At 42.9% G+C, this 24,835-nt stretch overlaps 2 protein-coding genes across 2 annotated transcripts; one reads left to right on the forward strand and one right to left on the reverse strand.

The window, feature by feature from the left end:
• The first annotated feature begins 1,113 nt into the window (after positions 1–1,113).
• On the forward strand, positions 1,114–4,105 carry kdf1a (keratinocyte differentiation factor 1a). Its single transcript, XM_030750406.1, has 4 exons — positions 1,114–1,443; positions 1,766–2,802; positions 3,187–3,261; positions 4,012–4,105. Exons 2-4 carry the CDS (start codon positions 1,785–1,787, stop codon positions 4,095–4,097), a joined length of 1,179 nt encoding a protein of 392 aa, XP_030606266.1. The 5' UTR covers positions 1,114–1,443; positions 1,766–1,784; the 3' UTR covers positions 4,098–4,105.
• Positions 4,106–8,152: 4,047 nt separating this feature from the next.
• Positions 8,153–9,376, reverse strand: nr0b2a (nuclear receptor subfamily 0, group B, member 2a). The gene is made up of 2 exons (XM_030750570.1): positions 8,769–9,376; positions 8,153–8,657 (listed from the first exon to the last, which is right to left on the reverse strand). The coding sequence occupies exons 1-2, from the start codon at positions 9,373–9,375 to the stop codon at positions 8,416–8,418; spliced, it is 849 nt and encodes a 282-aa protein (XP_030606430.1). The 5' UTR covers position 9,376; the 3' UTR covers positions 8,153–8,415.
• Positions 9,377–24,835: the final 15,459 nt, after the last annotated feature.

Genomic DNA, 24,835 nt, shown 5'->3' on the forward strand with positions numbered 1-24,835 from the left:
CTCAACTATATATCTCGATTGTTATTAGGAGCGTTATTAATGTGACTTGTATTATTATAATTCAAGAAATATGTTGTAGTATGATATGACACTTGTGTTTACATTAATTAGAAATAAAGAAAATGCTGTATTTAATGTTCTTGTGCTGTGCTGATTTATTGTGAGTGCAGTGAGCAGTGCAGTGCTACATAGACTCATGTATTTCTCCAGGTGAGCTTGCCATACTATTTTAATTCAAAGAGTGGGTGATTAAGTGTTTCTATACAAGGAGAAAGTAGGGCAGAATGAAAGATACGGGTGGAAAATACACCTGCTGGCTCTGCAGCTGTGCACCTCTGTGTCCCTGCCAGGGCCGCCTGCTTATTGTGTTTGCGTGTTAAGTGGGATTTGTGTGGACAAATCAGAAAAGTGTACTTAAAGTTCAAGATTTCTCTATTATGCTGCATCGTGTAATTTTTATCAGGGGTGGATGCAGCCTGGGGGCCAGAACTGTTCTCCGAAGGTTCCACTGAATGGCTTTGGAAAATGTGAAAACTGCAGAAAGGTAAGATTCTACAGGTCTCTAAATAACAGAAAAATCTCTGTTTTAATTGTAGATTAACCATCCAGTATCAGAGAAATGTTCTCTGTTGTTATTTCTGTAGGTTTTTCCTCTGAAATTATTTATTATTTTATTATTTATTACTCTATTTAATTATATATCAATTTCCTCAATCTGCACATTTATTTTATCAGAGATTTTTCCAGTCATTGTGTATTTAATTTTCAAGTTACAAACAATGTACTGTAGGTGGCTGAAAGATGGAAAAATTAGAGTTTGAACTTAGAAAAATAAAATAAAATCAATGAAAAATAAAAAATATAGAAGAAAAATTAAAAAAGGAATAATAATAATAATGATATATATATATATATATATATATATATATAAAACTAAAACGAAGGGGACATAATTTTAGTTGTTTTTTCTGTTAAAAAATATATACGTTATTAGGCAATAGTTTCCCTCATAACACCCCCCCCCCCCCCCCCCCCCCCCCCCCCCTCCGTTCCTTCTTCAGCACGTTCAAATACGCCTCGCGTGACGTAACGACTCACCTGTGGGTGGGTGTAGGATCTGGGATTAGCTGTAGCCGCAGGTAATAGCCAAACATTAGGAGACTCGGCAACGCAAGACTGTAAATTTTACTGAAAGAGAAACGACGCGGATGAGCTGAGCTGTGTTTTTCGCTGCGAGTGTCGGACTTTATTTTGAGTTTGCAAAGTTTGTTGGAGTACAGTAACTTAGAAATCTGTGGGCGGTTGAAATCCGGCTTTGTTTTCTCAGCTTGAGACGCTAGCGTAGTTTTTTTTCTTTCTCTCTCTCTCTAAGACTTCCGCGGTTTGCTCGCTGAACAAGTTACCATTGGATAAAACACAACCTCAAAGGTTTCCTCTTATGCGGTAAGTGGGCGATTTGCAAGTAAAATGGAAAACGGTTAAATGTTGAATGAGGTTTGGTTTCAGCTTTTCTCCTCCGCACGTAGGCAAAATTAAGGGTGCGACGATAGTTATTATTAAGATAAAAATCAATGCACTCAGCTTTATTTACATTCTCCGAGCTTCATGCTTGGTTGCTCTACTGTAAGATACGTGTTACCTGTGTGAGTTTTAAATGCAGCTTAGTTTAGTGTGCTGGGGGTGCGTTTTTTTTTTTTTGGTTTGTGTTTTTGCTGCAAGTCTATTTGGTAGCAAACGAAGTTTAAACTATTCGTTCCCACTCCAGGTCCCGGGCTTTGTGAGCCATGCCTGGCCACAGCACAGGGGCTCCCCGCCACAAATATCCCAATTCCAGCTCCAGGGCGGAAAAGCATAGACCCAACCGGACTATATCCAGGGACAGCACAACAAGCCAAGACTCCTACAAGGATCCTCATGGGGAGCATCTACGTGACCACTCCCGGTATTCAGAGAGCAAGTACGGTCGAAGCAGAAGCTACCCACGAAATGGCACTGGAAGGAGTTCAGAGACTATAGGATTTATTCCAGGGTCAGCAGACAGTGTGCCAAGCAGCAGGCAGTCCTGTGGCTCCTGTGCCTCTGTGGGCTGGAGTAGCTGTAAGGCTCTTATCTGCTGTGTACTGACCTGTGGATTTTATGGCACCCGGGAGCCCTGCCTTCCTGTTAACGAGAGCTCCACAGACCATACCCCTAAAGCGGGCGGTGAGCCTCGACCTCCTAATGGCATGGCTGTAAACAACCCTACTTGTGGCATCCCTTTGGAGCCCAACAATAAGCCCCCCAAGACCTCCAGATTGCCCCAGAGTGACAGTTTCCGCTACCCAGATGTGCGCATAGCAGGTCAGACAGTAAAGTATCCAGTTGCTGCCTCCAAACGGACTCGCATACCCGGTAAGGGGGAAAGCCAGCGGCCGGTGAGCAACACCAGCCTGCTGTCCCATGAGGACTATGACTTAGACGACCAGAACGACACAGACATTGACTCTCTCATCACCAAGAAGCTGCTGGAGCTTTACGCCCTGCATCAGATCGACCAGCTGGCCAAGTGCACTTCTGACTCATCCTTCTCCCGTAAGACCAACGAGATCAGCGAGCTCATCTACAGCATCGCTCAGGACTACAACCTGGAGGAGCAGGAGGCCGAGTGCAAGCTGGTGCACGGGGTCATCCGCATCAGCACGCGAAAGGGCAAGAGGAAAAAGGATTGCCCGTCAATGGGGCAGCGTCCTAACGGCAGGAGTGACGGGACTCTCCCCGATAGTGGCAACGAGACCATGACCAACACCTTTATGAGCAGCGATTGTAAGAATATCTTTTTTTTGGGGGGGGGTTAGTGCTGTATAAATATTTATGATGCACAAGACTACCCTTTTCACTCCCGCCTGTCAGCAACATACCAAATATACCAATCATCTGACCTGTCTTTCCTTAATGACTCATAGTCTGTTGGAACACCGGCTGCTGCAGCTCTTTTGTTTGGCTCATAGTTGTGAGCTCTAATGCGCCAGGTATTTTACATGCAGTAGCCTCATAACAATTGGTTAATCTGAGGCAAGTCGATGCAAGTGCGGCATCTGCTAAAACACTGCACAATAACAGAGCTGACCAGATGTATAATAATGTTTGCCGGACCTCCTTTTTCAGCTTGTGTTTATTTTGTCTTTTTTTTTTCCCATCCTGCTACAGTTCCCGAGGTCAAAGTGTCAGAGCAGACGCCATCGGACGAGCTGGCAAGAAAAATGAGAAATTATAGCGGGAGAAGTGAGTACACACGGGGATTTCCCACAGACTCCATCTTCTTTTGGTTTCACTTGGAATTGAGATATTTGACATATAATATTAATTCTGTTCACTGTACTACAGTTTGTCCTGGTCATTCAGGTATAATTACACGCCTGCTGTGTGAATATGTGTGTGTGTGTGTGTGTGTTTGGGGGGGCTGTGCAGCCCATTGTGGCTGCAGCAGCTGTAGGCATTTTCTCACCACCTCCTCCTCCTGCTTTTTCAGTAACCTCTCACTCTCTTAGCAGTGAAAGCGCTACATTCCTGCCCTTTTCTCCGCATATTCCACTCTCTGCATATTCTTTCACCTAACACCTACCTATCAGCCTGCCCTCCAGCTCCGCGGTCATGCTACACCACCCGCTAGACCAGCAGATCAAGTCGCATTAAATATGTCACATAATGTCCCCTGATCTATTAAGTAATTCTGTAACTTGGGTTACAGATTGATTATGTAAACCAAGCCTTTTTTTCTCTTCTTTTTTTTTTCTTTGTTGTTCTGTGAAGAGGTTGGTAAAAGGACAGGTGTCCTGTTACATGTCTTTCAATGAGGGCACATCACACTGTGTTTTCACAACTTTAACATGGCGCCCAGGGACCGTGTCTGCGTCCTGGGTTAATCTGTTTTTTTTTTTTGTTTTTTTTTGTTTTTTTTCATCTTTTGTGGAGCAAATCTAACATGTGCTTCTCTTTCTTTTATTTATTTTTATTTTTTTTGTCCTTTTGCAGCATATTCCTCCAGCACCACTACGGCCTACTCGGCATACAACCATGACACCGAAACCTACTCCTCAGGTGCTCCTCTGATTCTCTGAAAGGGCAACAAAATAATAAGAGATGTACCCAGCTACATGGACTATTTCATTCTCCTGCAGTTACTGAGATGAGCACCTTTTTATGGTGGTTGTACTCTTTTTAGTGATCCGGCTACTACTTGCTATTTAAATTCAGGCATCTATCTTTGAGACAAATGTCCTACAAAAGAGACTTCACTCACTCACTCTCTCACACACACACACACACACACACAAACAAGATAGGTGATGTAGGTTTTATCATTTTTTGTTTGTTTTTTTTTTTTGTATGCAGTGTTTAAAGATGGTAAGTGACTCCTCACTAGGATGCCACAGGAAAGAGGCAGATGTTTGAACAAAACCGTCCTCAGTCTTGTCCTTGTGCTTGTTTATGCTAGTCATTGTGCACGTGCTGTATGTATGTATGAGCTTGTTGACTCCTGCCCATTCTCTAGAATCTTAAGATGCATGTTTTCACCTGAAATCTGTACTGTTAAGCCATATTTTGTAAATACCCTTCAGTCAATGTTACTTTGTGGTTTTTTTAAACCATTTGTGGTGTTTGTCCACATTTTTTTTTAGCTACAAAATAAAAAAATATCTCCATACCTCCTTTTATATGCTTTGGCTTTTTTTTTTTATTCATGAGTCTAAGTCTGCGCCTGTAATCTCAGAGCACCTAATAGTGCATTTATGCTGTCTGTGTGTAAGCAGCTCAATTTGTTTTGCAGCAAATGATTTTGCTCGTGTATATCAACAGGTCTTTCCCTTCACTGGCACTCTTTCTTTAGCCTATTTTTCCTCTTTATCTCTTGGATTATTGTTGTCAAGCTCGTCTCCCTGAGGTCACTGTGTTACAGCAGGCAGGCTTTTTCCGCCCTCAGCAAAAGAAGGAACTTGTTTGGCTGGTTCTTACAGAAAGGAAATAAAATCCACAGCGTTGTCTTTGTCATTTATGGCAAAGGGGAAAGAGCCGTGCAGAAAGTCTGATTTCAGGAGCCTGTCCAAATTTGGGTCAAACAAATTAATTCATGATTTTCTTTTGTTTTGTAGGATCCTGTCTAGCTGTGACTTATTGCTTTGAAATGGGAAGAAATAAAACAGCCAAGCTTGCATCAAGAAAAGTCTCTAAAACAGTCCTGAAACAATGTGAGTTTTTTCAAAAACCCAGTAATAAGTTAAATGCAGAAAAGAACATTTTAAAACAAAGACTGTAACACTAAATTTAGCTGTATCTGTGTTCTTCAGTGCCACATACGCAGCTTTTTAGACAGGCTTTTCTGTTTGTGGAGTGTTGCTGTTGCCCTGTGTAACCCCGTTTCCTCTGGCTCACTCCCCCACCAGCACATTCCTGTTTTACCTGTATGTAGGTGTCGTGTTAGTTTCACAACTAAAATACCACAGGGCAAGATCAATCGTGAGCTTGTTCCATAAGTGATGCAACCTGCAGATTTTCAAGAGCAAGCCCAGATTTTTGGGCCAGATTTAATTTAGCATTTGCAGTTTTCTGAATTACTTTCAGGTATTAAACATTTAAGTTTGCAGTTTTTGCACTGATAAAGGTTTGTGTATGCAATAAAGTTTTAGTTCACCTCTTATGGTTCTGTTGCGTAAACCTGTGACTTCCACTATTTTCCATGAGAGGGGGACAGAGAACCATAAGACAGGAAGAGAGAGAAAGAAAAACATTACATAGACTGTGTATAAAACTGTAACCCTGCATTTCAACGTAGTGTCACTGTCCTGAATGGTCCACATTGACATGATGGCATCCCGCGGTTGCTGTAGATTTGTCAGCTGCACAGCTGTGATGGTATGATGCAAATCTCCCGTTCCGCCACATCTCAAAGGTCGGGAAACTTTCGGGGTTAACCCGGGTTTTCAGCACAGGGTAAATCGCTATGGTAACTTATGCTGTGATTAGAGATCAACAGGTATGAAATCACCGCCTACTGACCAATCAGTTCTCCAGGAAATAGTGTCACATTCCTTGAAGATGCCTCGGAACTCTCCGGGGAGAGTAGGAGAGTCTAAAGCAGGGATCCTCAAGTACAGGCCTCGAGGGCCGGTGTCTCTGCTTCAACACACCTGAGTCAAATATAGAAGTCATTAGCAGGACTCTGGAGAACTTGACTGCATACTGAGGAGGTAATTCAGCCATTTGATTCAGGTGTGTTGGATCAGGGACACATCTAAAACCTGCAGGACACCGGCTCTCGAGGCCTGGACTTGAGGATCCCTGGTCTAAAGTCTTTGTGTTTCTCTGATGGATGTCAATAAGAACCATAGATTCTTGATTTGTTTTCTTTCTTTTTTTTTTTAAACAACAATATAGAGAATATGCGTCATATTGCACATATGACAATGTGCAATATGACGCGTTAAGCTCGTTAAGCCGCAACTGTGCGCGTATTAATTTGATGATTTAGGAAATGTATCAAATGTAGTTCTACTTGATTCTGATCTACTGCTTAGTCTCTTTTACCCTCCTGAAAATGCAGCTACTACAAAGGAGACACTCCAAGAATACAACAATACCTGTTTAATCAGTCAAATTAATTTCACCTTGATGCGCCGAGAAACTGAAGCATTTTCCACTTCTCCTTTATCAGGCTGTGGGACAGGAAGCTCTAATATTTGTGGTATCGTAGATGTTTATCTATTGCTGCCGCTCTGACTGTGTTATGTGTTACGTTACCCTACTGATTCAGTAAAAGTGCAAAACAAGTTGAACATGTGGAGTTACTCGAAATTTCGACTTACGGATGGCGATTTTTTTTTTTTTTTTTTTTTTAGTGGCAGAAACAAGCTTCAGGAAGGTTATTTCCTGGAGATGTTACAGTTTAAATGGATCCAGTGTAAATTTTCCCAGCTCTAATGTGCAGCCACCACCCGAGATCACACTCAGCAATAAAACTAACTGGAATTAAAATGGTTATTTTATCGCTCTGTTGAGTTGATAGCCAGTGTGACGTTCATCCCGATCACCAGAGTTACGGTAAGAATCCAGATAAGGAAGGATACCCTGGGTATGTTGAACTTGCTTCGTAGTATAGGCTCCTGGTGACTGTGGAGGCCATTTGAGTGCAGCGATCTCATTGTCATGTTCAAGAAACCAGTATGAGATGAGCTGACTTTTGTGGCATGGTGCAAAGGGGTCCTGGCATGGTGTGTTATGATGGGTACACTGTGGTGTCATAAAGGGACGGACATGGTCAATACTCTGATAGGGTGTGGTGTTTAAACAATGCTCAGTTGGTACTGAGGGGCCCAAAGTGTGCTAAGAAAATATCCCCCACACAAGCAGCCCAAACAACTGATGTAAGGCAGGATAGATCCAGGCTTTCATGTTGTTTATACCAAATTGAGATCCCACATCCGAATGTCACAGCAGAAATCAAATCAGACAAAGCAAGGTTTTTCCAATCTTCTACAGTACGATTTTGGTGAGCCTGTGTGAACTGTAGCCTTGATTTCCTGTTTGGAGCTGACAGGAGTACCAGCCAGTGTGGTCTTCTGCTGCTGTAGGCCATCTGCTTCAAGGTTTGATGTTGGTTCAAAGATGCTCTCCTGCATAGCTTGGCTGTAACAAGTGATTATTTGACTTTCTGTTGCCTTCCTATCAGCTTGAAGGAGTCTGGTCATTCTCCTCTGACCTCTGATGTCAACTGAACTGCGGCTCGCTAAATATTTTCTCTTTTTCAGGCCATTCCCCATAAACCCTGGAGATGGTTATGCAAGAAAAAAAGTTCAATTTTGTTTTTACATTGTAAAATTGTTTTTTGTTATTCTTGGCTTCATTTAGGCCAAGAATTTAACATGCACATGTTGTACTTAGCAGCACACACCACTAATGGCCCTGCCAAATGAAGTGTAGGAGTCAAATTATCAAACCAGACTGTGAATATCAGAGCCAGTACATATTACACACACTGTGTTAGATTTGGCTTCCCGTGAGTCTTCTTAGAAGACTGACACAGAATTTCACTCTTTGTGTACAAAAATAGATTTATTTGAAAAGTTTTGTAAATGCAAACAATAATTATTTACAACACTGAGAGATCTTATTCACAAGCTCAAGTAAATATATGGACAGTAGACAGAGTCTGTCCTAATGTAAAAAGTCACATTTTTCCAATTCAGTGGATAAAATCTTTTCAGACTGGGCTACAGTGACCTCAGCTTCATTGTCAGTGTAAGCAATTCATAACCCCATCTTCACCGATTCACAGTTTTTGTTTGTTTTTTCTTTTGTAAATGTATTTTAGAGCAGCCCACTGTCAAGCATTGCTTCCTTTCGCAGAGGGCTGCTAGGAAAAAGTTCTAAAATCCATTTCTCCTATCTGTAGAAGACCATGTCGACCAGCAGCTCCAGCAGATTCGCCTGTCCTATCACAGGCCGGAAGAAGAGTTCAGTGATGAGGCTGGGTGTGATGCTCTGCAGCATGGAGGCTGTGAGGAGGATTCGAGCAAAGCGGTCCCGGTCCCCCGGGTGGAGGAGCTGCACCACCTTGCTTAAGGCATGCTGAGCTTCCTGTTGCAGCCCTTCCACAAACAGGGCTGCCTTCAAATCTGGTACATCTGTTTGTGGGGGGAAAAAAAAAAAAAGTCACATGAGTGCTTTATGCATTCTTGCACACAATTATTAAACCACTCAGAAGTGACCAGTGAAAGCCAGAGTTGAATACATACCTGGATTAAATATTGTGGTCCCTTTGAGGTATGCATATTCCTTTGGGCTCAAATCCAAACTCCAAAACTTTTTGAGGCATGACGTGAGTTTGCTGACACCGGCCATGGTGGGCTGCTCCCTTTCCACCTCAGGGCTCTCCTGTCTGTTCAGGAGAATCTTTTTCAGCATGCTGTCAGCAGGAATATCCGTCACCTCAAAGTCCACGCGTTCCTGGGCCAGGCCCAAAATGAAGAGTGGCGCCCAGCAGCTTTTAAGAAGCGCGAACTGGTCGTTTGGCGGCAGTTGGTTAAAAGCAGGTAAGTTTTTCATGAAATTTAGGGTTTTAACCAGAACGGCTGAAGCTTCTTTGCAAATCTCAGATTGCCTTTTCAAACACACTGTCCGTCGCACCTCACATTTGCATCTGTGAGGTACTGAACTGTAGTCAAAGTTGTCTTGGCTTGGTCTGCTGCTATCCATTTGGCTGAGGATCTTGTAGAGGATAGGATTCGAAAGCCTATCACTGCTGGTTGAACAACAGCACGAGCCGTCCATTTTCACCGATTCACAGATTGTATGTTCTGTGCAGTTAAATGAGCGCGTCCTCTTGCAGGATGGGCTCTTCATGAGCTTGTGAGTGTAGCTGCTGCTACTTGGAGTGTCCCTGTATTTATAAGGCCAGCCCAGCCTCTTTAGTGGACCTTGACTTGTCAATACACTCCATGTGGAAAAACAACAGAGTGTTCTGCCAGGTGGAATAACCCTGGGAAATTGATAAGCTTTTCTCAATGAAAAGGAGCTGCTGAAGTAATGTCTGGCTATCAAGAGGGTTGGGTCTTATCTTGTAGCTGGTGTCATTAACCCAGGTAGTACCAAGCTACCAAGGACTGCACAAGTAATCCGGGCCACAGTGAGTTCCTGTAAAACTGGAAACAGGCCAAAGCAGACTGAGGTCATTGACCTGCTAGATAAGGCCTTATAAAGTGTTTCGTTCTTCTTCTTTTTTTCCTAATAAAAGTATAAAATCCTATAAGCGTACTGGAGTTTTAAAACCCTAATTTGGTGGAAATGGGTTGTAAACAGCTACCTTTGGTATTGATAATATCAAATAAGATCAAAGAAGGAGTCTCCAGAAGCTACTGGCACTAATCCAAACTGACAGCTCTGTGCAGAGCACCCCTAGGGTCAGATGAGGAAAGAACGGGGTTCTGTATAAGTGTGTACTCTGGATTTATGATCCTTCCACTTGGATTTGTAATCCATGCCCTGAAATTTGGATCCAGCATCTTTCTTTACAGAATAAGGAATGGAGCATTTTCATGGGAAATGCATTCAAAAAGTGCAATTTATCTACGTTTAAGCACCAGGTGTCAAAACTGTCATTGTGTAACTAAATCTGATTTGCTTTTCTAGTTTTCTATTTTATTCTACTTTTCTATTCTGGATCATGTGTGGCTGGAGCCTCTCCCAGCTCTCGTAGGGGTGAAAGGTGGGGCACACCCCAGACAGGTTGCCAGTTGATCACAGGGCTTTAATTTGAGACTTTTTAATTTTTTTTACTGCACTGCAATATAAAAAACTAAACAAAAAAAGAGAAATTCTGTTCAAACCTGGGAAGCAAAGTTTGCGCGGAATTTCCAACTGGGCTACAGTTGGAAATTCTTTATTGTTGTGAGAGAGAACAAAATTGGACGTCTTGCGTCACATCTTGACAAATACATATTATTTGAAAAAAAATGACATCATCCGGAGATAGACGCACTCCAGTGGATACATCGAGGCAACTTGGTGTTCATTATCTTGCCCAAGGATACTGGAGATCCACTGGCCTTCCTGTTGATAACCTACTCTACCACCTGGGCCACAGCCGCTCAATGTTATTTAATATGACGTATGGTCCAAATTTGAAATGGATATTTTAAATGCTAAGAACCACTCAATGGAAAGACTGACACCACTAAAAATTGAGCTTGCCCTTGGTCTCAAGAACTCCTCCCTCCTAAAAATATTATTATAGTAAATATGATTTTGTGGTAATGAGAGTGTGTGTGTGTGTGTGTGTGTGTGTGTGTTGCAGTTTTAATTGCAGTTTATTGTTGAGAAAACCAAAAATATAAATTTGCTTGTGGCACCAGAGGGAAAGCTGGAGAATCCACAACGTCAGTACAAAGTGGCCACAACTCCTACTCACATTTTTCTCCCACTCACCCCCACAAAGTTCACTTTTTTCCCCCCACAATTAAACACAGCACAAAACACCTGCATAATTAATGTTAATAAAACTCAATACTTCATATTTGCTTTACATATGCTGGTTTGTTTTGGGGGGGGTGGTTGTATTTGTGTTTTTTTAATTGTTTTTTAAAAGCTTGGTTACTCAAAAGATTTATGGGCAGATTTACATAAAATTTGCAAACCTTAGAAGTTATAAATTTTTGGAGCAGATCTGGAGCCAGGAATTTTAGAAGCATTCTTTATTGTTGTGAGATAGAACAAAATTGAACGTCTTGGATCATATGTTGACAAATACATATCAATTTGAAAAGGAAAATAAAATTTTATATATATATATATATATATATATATAACTAATCCAGAGCGGTCTGGATCCAGGACTTTAAGCCTTGGTTGAGGTGTGCAGACTGCCTTTATGGTGACTACACTGATGGTGTTTGCAGTTTTGTATTGTGTATATATCTATACTGTTATACTGGGAAAATAATCCAGTAAACATTTGCATCAGCTATGGCTAATGTAAAATCCAGATTTGTTGTACTTCTTTGCTTTGGTCATGAGGCTGATCTGAGTTCAGTCTATGACTCCAACAATCAAATCATTTTGTTCCATTTCAATCTAACTTTAAGGATTTCGTCTTTTGTTCTGAAACATTCAAAAGATGCCCAACAAAACCACAAACATCCTGTTTATGGTGTCAGTAACAGGTTGTATAATTTTCCACCTGTCATTTAAATGCATTTATCCTAATTTTTTATCTTCCCTGTACCTGGCACCGAGGTTTGAGAATGATAAGAAAATTATTTTATTACCTTAAGAAATAAACAAACAACCCAATGTGGAAAACCTCTAGTCTGAACATTCAGTACCATGAACTGCAGACAGTAAAACATTTATGACAATCTGTAATCCCAGGTGATTTTATATATGATATACTATCCTTGTTATTTATTGTGAGACTTGCCAAAAAGCCTGACAGGCCCAGAAGCCTGAAACTGGAAGTTTCAGAGAAAGATCTGAACTGCAAAGTACCGGTGTCAAGGCCACTCCATAAAGTCAATGACCACAATAAAGAGATTACACATCAGACACAGCTGGCAGCACCAGTCACTGAATGTTTGCCGTTACTCATTCCTTACACTAAGAATGCACTAAAAATGTTTCACAGCCTTGTTTTTTCCAGGGGTGATCTCATTATGATAAACTCCGTCATTGTCAACGCGATGTCCAAAGTCACAGGAGCCTAATCAAAATGGATCACAGCTTCAAAACAAGACAAGACACATTAGGTTATCTTCAAGAATGTGCTCATTTCAGGAAAGTGACCCATAATGCACTCTGCAGCCCTCAGGCTTCATCAAGCATGCTGACAGTTGTAAATGCTTGCGATAAGGCCCTTGTTTATAGAGTTTAGGAGCAGGCACAGACGGGCACGGAGGACAGACGCTTAACTCTGCCAGGACAGTAAAAGTAAAATGTCCTTCATACTATAAGTAGAACAAGTGCTGTATTCTGACTATTCTGAAGGATGCAAGACGGTGATGACGTATGATGTAATGGCCAGCAGCTGAAGAATGTTTTCCAATAATTTTAAAAGTCCATACACATTTAAATATTAAATATTAGGACACTGTAATTGCATGATTGGCTTTGTAGAGATGTGTGCCTACAAATGGCTCAGAGGCTGAAGTTTTGTTTATCTTCACAGTTGCCCCCAAATACTGACTTCCTATCAACTTAACTGCCACCGCCTGCTGTTTTTTCAGGCCACTGTGAGCTCCGTGCTACCACGCGTGTGCATGATGGACATCATGTGTTGAACATGTCATTTGGCCTTGACCCACTGCTAATACAGCTCAGGTTCATTTGCCTGGCTTTACTTTAATAAGGTCATCAACCCAAAGATGATTCACACAGTGTGGCCTCATCTGAACCGGAATTCAGGAGAAAAATAAAATTGAATTAAAACTGGAATTCAAAGTCCTAGAAATGAATCTCAACAGGAGATGGATCATCTGAAGGGCCAGGTGCCTCTTTCAGGTCCTGTGTCAGGTCGTTGCTGGACCCCCTCTCCCTATTTTTTAAAGATACTGTTCATTTGTTTTTGATTGTTATTATGCCTGACACTTCTTCTGTTGTCCATCACTTGTCACACCATGCCAAATTTTCAGCTAATAGCTCTTTGGGAATCACTTTGTTCCTGTAAAAATACTACACCATCCATCCATCCATTCTCTTCCGCCCATCCGGGGCCGGGTCGCGGGGGCAGGAGCCTAAGCAAAGAAGCCCAGGCTTCCCTCTCCCCAGCCACCTCCTCCAGCTCATCCGGAGGGACCCCAAGGCGTTCCCAGGCCAGCCGAGAGATATAATCCCTCCAGCGTGTCCTGGGTCTACCACGGGGCCTCTTCCCGGTGGGACATGCCCGGAACACCTCACCTAAGAGGCGGCCAGGAGGCATCCTAATCAGATGCCCGAGCCACCTCAACTGGCTCCTTTCGATGTGGAGGAGCAGCGGCTCTACTCTGAGCCCCTCCCGGATGGCTGCACTCCTCACCTTATCTCTAAGGGAGAGGCCAGCCACCCTTCGAAGGAAACTCATTTCTGCCGCTTGTATTCGCGATCTTATTCTTTCGGTCACTACCCAAAGCTCGTGGCCATAGGTGAGGGTAGGAACGCAGATCGACCAGTAAATCGAGAGCTTCGCTTTTACACTAAGCTCTCTCTTCACGACAGACCGGTGCAGCGTCCGCATCACTGCAGAGGCAGCCCCGATCCGTCTGTCGATCTCCCGCTCCCTTCTCCCATCACTCGTGAACAAGACCCCGAGATACTTGAACTCCTCCACATGGGGTAAGAACTCGTTCCTGAGCCGGAGAGAGCACTCCACCTTTTTCCAGCTGAGGACCATGGCCTCAGACTTAGAGGTGCTGATTCTCATACCGGCCGCTTCACACTCGGCTGCGAACCGTTCCACTGCGAGCTGGAGGCCACCCCCTGATGAAGCCAACAGAACCGCATCATCCGCAAAAAGCAGAGATGAGACTCTGAGGCCACCGAGGAAGAAGCCTTCCGCCACCTGGTTACGCCTAGAAATTCTGTCCATAAAAATTATGAACAGAATCGGTGACAAAGGGCAGCCCTGACGGAGTCCAACACCCACAGGAAACGAATCCGACTTATTACCGGCTATACGTACCAAGCTCTCACTGCGGTTGTACAAAGACTGAATGGCCCGCAACAACGGGCCAGACACCCCATAATCCCGCAGGACCTCCCAAAGGACACCCCGAGGGACGTGGTCGAATGCCTTCTCCAAGTCCACAAAGCACATGTAGACTGGTTGGGCAAACTCCCACGCACACTCGAATATCCTTGAGAGGATAAAGAGCTGGTCCAGCGTTCCGCGACCAGGTTGAAAACCGCATTGTTCCTCCTGGATCCGAGGTTCGACTAACGGACAGACCCTCCTTTCCAGCACCCTGGCATAGACCTTACCGGGGAGGCTGAGGAGTGTGATCCCCCGAAAGTTGGAGCACACCCTCCGGTCTCCCTTCTTAAAGATGGGGACCACCACCCCGGTCTGCCAATCCATTGGCACTGCCCCAGATCTCCACGCGATGTTGCAGAGGCGTGTCCACCAAGACAGCCCTACAACATCCAGAGCCTTCAGGAACTCAGGGCGAATCTCGTCCACCCCAGGGGCCCTGCCACCAAGGAGTTGTTTAACTACCTCAGTGACCTCTCCCCCAGTGATGGTCAAGTCATCTCCCTCGTCCCCAGACTCTGCTTCCACTACAGAAGGCGTGTCAGTGGGATTCAGGAGGTCCTCGAAGTATTCCTTCCACCGTCCGACTATAGCCTCAGTTGAAGTCAGCAGCACCCCACCCGCAATATAAACCATGTGAGTGGAGCACTGCTTTCCCCTCCTGCGTCGCCTGACGGTTTGCCAGAATCGCTTCGATGCCGTCCGAAAGTCTTTTTCCATAGCCTCACCGAACTCCTCCCACACCCGAGTTTTTGCTTCAGCCACTGCCCGAGCTGCATTCCGCTTGGCCTGCCGATACCTGTCAGCTGCCTCTGGAGTCCCACAGGCTAACCAAGCCCGACAGGACTCTTTCTTCAGCTTGATGGCTCCCTTCACCTCCGGTGACCACCATCTGGTTCGGGGGTTACCACCACGACAGGCACCAACCACCTTGCAGCCACAGCTCTGAGCAGCAGCCTCAACAATGGAGGTGCGGAACATGGTCCATTCGGACTCAATGTCCTCAGCCTCCCTCGGAATGCTGTCAAAGTTCTGCCGGAGGTGGGAGTTGAAGATCTCCCGGACTGGGGCTTCTGCCAGGCGTTCCCAGCACACCCTCACAATACGTTTAGGTGTGCCAGGTCTGTCCAGCATCTTCCCCCGCCACCTGATCCAACTCACCACCAGGTGGTGATCAGTTGACATCTCAGCTCCTCTCTTCACCCGAGTGTCCAGAACATACGGCCGCAGATCTGATGATACGATTACAAAATCGATCATCGACCTGCGACCTAGGGTGTCCTGGTGCCATGTGCACTTATGTACATCCTTATGTTCGAACATGGTGTTCGTCATGGACAAACTGTGGTTTGCACAGAAGTCCAATAACAAAACACCATTCGGGTTCAGATCGGGCAGGCCGTTCCTCCCAATCACGCCCCTCCAGGTCTCACTGTCATTGCCCACGTGAGCGTTGAAGTCTCACAGCAAGACTATGGAGTCCCCAGATGGGACCCCACCCAGCGACTCCAAAAAGGGTGGGTACTCTGAACTGTCATTCGGCGCATAAGCGCAAACAACAGTCAGGACCCGTTCCCCAGCTCGAAGGCGCAGGGAAACTACCCTCTTGTCCACCGGTGTAAACTCCGACGTACAGGCAGCAAGCCGGGGGGATACAAGAATACCCACCCCAGCTCGCCGCCTCTAACCGAGGGCAACTCCAGACTGGAACAGAGTCCAGCCCTTCTCCAGGAGACTGGTTCCAGAGCCCAGGCCATGCGTTGAGGTGAGCCCAACTATATCTAGCTGGTATCTCTCAACCTCACGCACTAGTTCAGGCTCCTTCCCCACCAGAGAGGTGACATTCCATGTCCCAATAGCCAGTTTCGATAGCCGGGGATCGGTCCGCCAGGGCCTCCGCCCTCGGCCACCGCCCGACACACACTGCACCCGACCCCTACGACACTACGCTGCTCAATAAATAAATAATGGAACACTTTAAAAGCACATCAGATCTCAGTGGGGGAAAAAAATCATGCTGGATATTCAGTACCAGTCAAAAGTTTGGACACAGCTTCTCTTTCATTGTTTTTATTTATTTATTTTCCTACATTGTAAATTAATACTGAAGTCATCCAGACTATGAAGGAACACATAAGGAATCATATGTAACCCACATACTACTGATCGGTATGAATGGGCCCTGAGTTCGTATTCAACGACATTAATTACTTAACGACTATAACATCACACACTCTACAATTGGAATTAACAATACCATACTTTAATTAGAAAACACCAAAAACACACTTAAATCAATATTTCAGTTCTTTCAGGTCAATTAACGGTTAAAATATACATGTATCCCCACACCCAACAGTCCCAAATAATGTTATTAAACAAAACAAACCCGTTGCAGGCCTGATTCGGAGCTCGGGTACGGTGAGACCAGAAACTTTGTGGTCCTTTCACTCAATTAGAGCCAAAATAAAATAATAAGCCAACAGTACCTTTTTCCAATATGGCGGTGCAAACGTTCAGTCCACGTTGTCCCACACAGGCAAGAAGCACAGGGAATACCCGTCTGGTCGCCGTTTCCCGCGTAGCCAGAGGAACTCTGAACCAGTGACGTGCAGTCAGGGGAGGCAGGTGAGGCACGGCCTCACCTGTCATCGTGGAAATATAAAATTAAAAAATAAATTAAATGGTTATATTCATTCAGTGATTTGTATTTTAAAGTTCTTTTCCATTTAACTACACCATTTTTAGATTAGTTTTTTCAAAATCGCTGAATTTTTGCATTTGCCGGTCAAATACTAAGAGACGAACGGTGAGGCACCAGCCCGGCGAGCCGCACCACGGATTGCGCAATCCGTGGTGCGGCTCAGTATAGTCATTGCCAATGACTACTAACTGTGCTGGCATGCTATGCAGTGAGACCGGATTACTTTCCCTTTGCATGTGGCTATTAAAATGTTCTAACACTTTTACTATATGAACTAAATTTCTATATTTTAGCTGGTGTATATAATGCACAGTTTTTTTTGTTGTTTTTTTCATTAACAACTGTATGTGTGTAATGCATTCTTGTGTTGAGCGATCATGAAACTGCTGCGAAGAGACACTAGGTGAGGCACGCAGTTCTCGTGCCTCATGGTAGGGGGCGCTGGTGATCCCAGGGACTCTACGACTCCTCAGCGGCAAGCTACCATAAACAGTTAGCAAGGCCAGTTAGTTTTTCCTGTTGCTTGGCCTTATGTTCAACATGGAAGATTACATAACTCAACTGAAAGAATTTTCTAAACTGGACTTTCAATCGAAGCAGAAGATAATAATTAAAGGAAGACCAACACCGGAGCTAAAAGGTTTGCTTCAGACTATGTTAATGTTAAACAAAACAACTGTTGCCAATCAAATGGTGAATAAGCTATATGTTTGTAAATCTGATGTGATGACGTCAGTGCCTCACCAGTCACGACCCTCACCGCACGTCACTGCTCTGAACTATAGGTAGCTCAGAGTGCTATCTGGGATCCTCTTTTGTCTGTGTGCGGTAAGAGTCAGCCGAGTCCTGTAGCGATTAGCCGGGCTAGCCAACCGCAGCTTTCAGACGATCAGCGCGGCTAATTTCCGCTCGATTATCCAGCGAGCAAACCACGACTTTCAAGTCCAAACACTTTCAGGCGTAGGCTGCACCAAATGAAACTGTCCTCCTTCCGTCCACCTGGCGGATGTCCGAACACGGAGTACCAGTTTAACTCGCCATAAAACTTTCACTTTTCCAGTCAAAGTCTAGCGCACCTCTCTTCTCGGGTCTCTCTTTTTCCTTCTCCCTCGCGCACACTCACACCACCTCCAATCAGCAGCCAGTACAGAAACAGGTGACTAAAATGAAACACTAGATTGGCTTTCCTTCACAACAAATGAAATAAACAAATAAAATAGAATATTTATGGCAAATTAATTATCTTAACACCTTAACATTTGAAATTTTAACATTCACATAAATGCATTTAACCACATTCAATCAACTTATTTATGTCCATTTCCTACAGGGCTACACATATACTAAACAAACCAAAATATGTTTTAGATTTTAGATTCTTCAAAGTAGGCACCTTTTGCAAAGCACTCCCATACCATCACACTTCCTCCTCCATACTTCACAGTGGGATCTACATATGTAGGAACCATCCACTTACCTTTTCTGTGTCTTACAAAGACAGGATGGCGTTTGGAACCAAAAATCTCAAATTTGGATTCATCAGACCAAAGGACAGATTTCCACTGGTCTGATGTCCATTCCTTGTGTTCCTTGGCCCAAGCCATTCTCTTCCTCTTGTTGATCTTCCTTAGAAGTGGCTTCTTTGCAGCAATTCAACCATAAAGTCCAGATTCACACAGTCTTCTCTGAACAGTTGATGTTGAGATGTGTGTGTTACTTGAACTCTTTACTTACTTTATTCATTTTTAAAGCACTTTAAAACAGAAACTGCAACAAAGTGCTGTACAATAAAATAAGAAAAACACCAAGAGCGGAAACAAAAACAATAAAAACATACAATAAAAATCTCAATGTGTATTAAAAGCCAAAGAATAAAAATGTGTCTTAAGAAGGGTTTTAAAGGCTGACAGTGAAGGGGCAATCCTAATGTGTAATGGCAGGTCATTCCATAATTTAGGGGCAACAGTACTAAAAGCTCTATCTCCTCTGTACTTCAATTTTGACCTCAGTACCTCTAGGAACAGCTGATCAGCTGATCTGAGGCAACGAGTTGGGCGATATGGATTAAGTAGCTCAGAAAGATAGGATGGAGCCAGCTCATGCAAACATTTAAATACAAGTAAAAGAATCTTAAACTGAATTCTAAAACATACAGGCAGCCAATGTAGGGAAACCAGGATAGGAGTAATATGCTCCCTCCTCCTAACCCCAGTCAGAAGCCGAGCAGCAGCATTCTGAACTAACTGGAGGCGCTTAAGGGAGGACTGGCTAATTCCAAAGTAAAGGGAGCCTTTCTTTAGGGGCATATATATTTGACTGTCATCAGCATAGCAGTGGAAAGAAATCCCATGCTTTCTGAGTATTGAGCCCAGGGGAAGCAGATAGAGAGAAAAAAGTAGTGGACCAAGGATTGAGCCCTGCTGAACCCCGCAAAGTAAAGGAGCGGATGAGGATTCAGCATCAGCAATTTTTACAGACATGGTTCTGCCGGACAAGTAAGACCCAAACCATTTTAATACAGTACCACGAAAACCAAGTTGGGTTTGTAAAGGAGATACGGTAGTCTACCGTATCAAAAGCAGCGGTTAGGTCAAGGAGAACAAGGATAACATAGTCACCAGAATCAGTAGTCCTAAATATATCATTTAGGACTCCCACCAAAGCCAACTCCGTGCTATTTTGTAATTTTGTAATATTGTGTTATAGTTATAGCTCTAGTATCTCTGTATATTTGCAATTTGTATACTTGTATATTGTCTTATAGTTTTTATACTTATTTGTTTTTTTCTGTAAGCACGAAGTACCACAGCAATTTCCTAATGCTGTGAACCTGTTCACCCATATGGCAATAAAAACCTTCTGATTCTGATTCTGATTCTATGCTGGGATTTAAAACCAGATGGAAAAACCTCCATAATATTTTGTTCATCCAAGAAGGACTTGATCTGGGAAAGGACAATTTTCTCTAATAATTTAGAGATAAAAGGCGGTTTAGAAATGGGCCTAAAATTTGCCAAGACAGACAGCATGAACAATACATGCGAGATATTTTAATGAGACACAATAATTTTGGACAGATGATCTCTTTTAGCATCCTCTGTGAAGCATTTAGGTGGGCTCTTATCTGGGGTGCTGCTAACTTGCAGTTTCTGAGGCTGGTAACTCTGATAAACTTATCCTGTGCAACAGAGGAAACTCTTTTTCTTCCTTTCCTGGGGTGGTCCTGATGAGAGCCAGTTTCATTATAATGTTTGATGGTCTTTGCGACTGCACTTGAGGATACTTTCAAAGTTCTTGAAATTTTTCAGATTGACTGACCTTTGTTTCTTAAAGTAATGATGGTGTAGAGGCTAAGCCAATGCTTTAAGCCACTGAGGCGCTACACACGGGCTAACCTAATTGACGCGCTGATCACGGTGCCTGATGAATCAAAGTCTGAGTCATACTTGCCAGTTGAACACTTCGTCCATTTATTTTTATCCACAATCATCAGTGTCCATTATACTTGCACAGATTTCTAGAAACACTTGAAATATCAACACCCATAATTCTCCAAGGTCCTTGCATCTTCAGCGGTCAAAAACTGTTTTTCCCTTCCGGGTGGAACACCTGACCAAACCAAAAAAAACCCTTACCATATATAGTCAGGCCCACCAATTACCCTGTGATGCGTGATACCCAGTAAATACATATTCTGCTCCTACAGATGGACTGTTGTTTTTCTTTACTTAGTTAGGTAGTTCTTGCTGTAATATGGATTAGAACATTACTCAAACAGGGCTATTCACTGTATAACAACTCTAACTCTTCACAAAACAACTGATGGTCTCTGTAGGTGCCAGATACATTTTGTCTTAAGTTGTGTTTTGATATCACGCCAGCGGTCGTGGTGATGTATTGATGCATGGATCACATGGTGTGGGTGTAACAGCTGACAGGGTTAAAGGGGTGTCATACTCACATGCTTAGGAAATGGAGAAGATAGGTTAGCTGGGTGGCCGTAATTTTTGTTGACCGCATCGCACCGCAATGTAACATAACTCAATGCAAAGTAATGCATGACGCACGAAGCTCGTATGTATTGTTTGTTTTGCCAGTTTCGCTGATGATCCTCATTTAGATTCAAGCTTGACGGTGGATCAATAAACATGACACAAACTCATCGTGGGCTCAGCGTACTTTGTTAGGAGCAAAGGCTGCGCGTCATACAAATAGACAGTTCCCAGTATTTCCTCTCAAGCAACTTAGGCTTTTGTAGTCGCTACAGTCTCAAACACATTAAGAGGGCAAGAAATTCAATAAATTACTGCTTAACAAGGCACAGCTGTTAACTGAAAGCCATTTCAGGTGACTGCCTCATAAAGCTGACTGAGAAAATGCCAATGCTGTCATCTAAGCAAGAATTGCCTACTTTGAAGAATCTAAAATATAAAACATTCTGGTTTGTTTAACACTTTTTTGTTTACTAAATAATTCCATATTTATTTCTTCATAGTTTAGATGACTTTAGAATTGATCTACACTGCAGACAATTTTTAAATAATGAAAAACCACTGAATTAAAAGGTGTGTCCAAACTGGTACTGTATGTACCGAGAACTGGGTAATGTGTTAGCAATGAAAGGATGCCACATTCATCTGCCTACAGAGGGCTGAGTTCAAAGACACCTCAAAAATCAAAATGATGCAGAAGGCTAGTCCATTTTTCCCAAATTTAATTGCAGCAACTCAAAAGGTACTCAGTAGTTTTTATGGCTCCGAAGTTCTTGTATGGTTGCCTGACAACATCGGGACATGCTCCTAATGAGATGACGGATTGTGTTGTGGTGAATCACCTCCCGGATCTGGGCCAGGGCATCACTGAGCTCCTGGACAGTCTGAGGTGCAACCTCGTGGTGTCAGATGGACCGAAACATAATGTCCCAGAGGTGTTCTATTGGATTTAGGTCAGGTGAGTGTGGGGGGCCAGTCAGTGGTATCAGTTCCTTCATCCTCCAGGAACTGCCTGCATACTCTCACCATGTGAAGCCGGGCATTGTTGTAGACCAGGAGGAACCAGCATAGGGTCTTACAATAGGTCCAAGGATTTCATCTCCATACCTAATAGCAGACAGGGAGTTGTTGCCTAGCCTGTAGAGGTCTGTGTGTCCCTCCGTGGATATACCTCCCCAGACCATCACTGACCCACCACCAAACCAATCACGCTGAATAATGTTACAGGCAGCATAACATTCTCCATGGCTTCTCCAGACCCTTTCACATTTGTCACATGTCCTCATGGTGAACCTGCTCTCATCCGTGAAAAGTGCAGGGTACCAGTGGTGGACCTGCCAATTCTGGAATTCTATGGCAAATGCCAAACTGGCTCCATGGTGCCAGGCAGTGAGCACAGAGCCCACTAGAGGACAGCAGGCCCTCAGGCCAACCTCATAAAGTCTTTCTGACCATTGGGTCAGAGATTCACACCAGTGTACTGCTGGAGGTCATTTTGTAGCTCTGGCAGTGCTCATCCTGTTCCTCCTTGCACAAAAAAGGCAGATACCAGTGCAGATGGGTAAAGGACCTTCTACAGCATCATGCTACCAGCAGTGACACTGACTCTAGCCAAATGCAAAACTAGTGAAGAAAAACAAAAACAGTCAGAAAAGATGAAGAGAAAAATCTCATTGCTGCCCCTTTAGTGAACCTGTTAAGTTCATCAACACCAAAGCAGCTGAAACTGATTAGCAACCCCTTCTGCTACTTAAATGACCAGATCAATATCCCAGAGGTTTAACTGATTTGATGCCATACTCCAACTAAAAAGTGTTCCTTTAATGTTTTTTCTTTTTTTATATGGTGTATTTTATGCCTGATTCAATTAAAGAAATGGCAACAATGGCAAAGATTGGCAACTATAATGTGTAGACACAACACTGGTTCATCTCTTGAATTAGGTGCCTTTTTTTTTTTTAACTGTATAGTTGGAAAAACATTCACCTGAAAATGGTCAGGTAATGATCAGAGTAATTGCTGTTTTAAAAATGTTTAAATAACACACATTCACACATACATGTTTTTAAGAATAAATATGAACTTTCACTAATCAGGGTGGTGATGACTAATGCACAGTGTGTGTATAATATGATGTCAGAGTCCAGACACCCGAGTCTAGTTTTACTGCCAATTACTATAAAAATACAATGATAAAAGCTGAGGTGAAGGACAAAGCAAGGGTTACCTTTGGGTTAATGAACTCTGACTGAATAAATTTCTCAGTTGCTTCTCTAAAAGAGGTTAAAGAGAGGTTAAAAACAGCAGAAATTTGACTTGCCCCACCGGACCCCCTTTTTTTCCTGTCAGGTGAAGTTAAACAGTTTTGAACTACTCTATATATTACACCATATTTCTAATGAAATTATTAAGGAGGCAGCAATTCCTGGTGAGTGTGAAAATAAATGAACTGGCCTGTAGAGCCAAGTGAGACATGATCAAACCTGCTGTCAATTAAAGCACGTCAGTGCTACTTTGGTTTGACATTTTAAAAAATATATACTGATTGCAAAAAAAATGAAGGTAACACTTGAACAATTTTAATAGAGTCTGACTGATTTATTGACAAGGTGATATTAGTTATTTGCTGACTTAATGGTATCTGCATTTATAATGGCTCATGAAATAAAAAGTAAAAGATAAATAGGAGAAACAAACTTCAACCACATCAACTGTATTGATGTTACATAGTTTGTCCATACAGGTACTCTGCAGCTTCCCTGTTAGCAACACAGTTGTTTGGAACGTCACAAACACAGCAACCGACTGATCGAAGCCAAGTTGGGCAGAGTTTAAGTGAGTAAATACATAACTAGAAGGGCACTCAGTAGAGCACATACCTCGCCTTCCCCAGATGTGCCAATACTATGCGGTAATAGATACAGCAGATAGAGACAGTAGCAAAAAAAATCTCTGAATTTGGTGATTTTTTAATTTTAATTTTTCTGATAAACTGAAAGAGGAAGTATTCTTTTATGGGTCGAGAACCTTCTCCTTCAGCTATCTAAACAGTTAATAACTGTCTTGGATTAGCTATAAAATGCATCGTTCAAAGGTAAACAGAAACACAGTGATTTTCTAGGCCCATAGAAAGCTGACTTTTAAGAGATACTTGGGTTTGACAGGTCAGGGATGCTATAAACATAAATATCTTGTAAAATATGCATTTCTGTGTATTAAATTATACAGGCATCATAAACATTAAACAGTCACAGCAGTAAAATGCATCACAATAATAACAGCACAAAAAAACATCACATGCCATAGTTAAAAGTACTTTCACCACAGACATTATAAAAGAGAGCTCTACTCTCCAACAATGTGGAATTTAATTCTGTGGAAGTATTCAGCAATAGTGAAAATGCTGGTGGAAGTAGAATAACTTAAAACAAAAAAAAAGGGGGGGGGGGATTTGGTGGGTATTTAATCAGATTTGATTTGGTGATTCTATACATGCAGTGTTTATGTCCTCATAACCATTAAAAATAATTCATATAATTCTTTAAAAAAAAACTGCCTAAATAAGTGCCTGGTGCTGCTTCATGCTCTTATCACCTGCAGGATTGATTAGTTTGGCTGATGACCTGACAGCTGCTGAGACTGCTGGGCTTTTTTCCCCCTTCTTCTTTTCTCTTTTTTCTTCTTCTTTTCTCTTTTTTTCTTTTTTCTTTTCATATGTGGCCGGTCTCTAGCCACATATGTAAAATGTTCAATATTCAAATATGGTGGGAGAACATGGCGACTTTCACAAGCCTTTCACAGCCTTTCACAGCCTTCTCCTGTGTACAGTATTTTTAATCGATTAATTATAACTATATAAGATGCATCAGTTTGTTGAATGATGGCATTACA

This window comes from Archocentrus centrarchus, chromosome 16 (assembly GCF_007364275.1).
Source record: "Archocentrus centrarchus isolate MPI-CPG fArcCen1 chromosome 16, fArcCen1, whole genome shotgun sequence".
Lineage (NCBI taxonomy): Eukaryota > Metazoa > Chordata > Actinopteri > Cichliformes > Cichlidae > Archocentrus > Archocentrus centrarchus.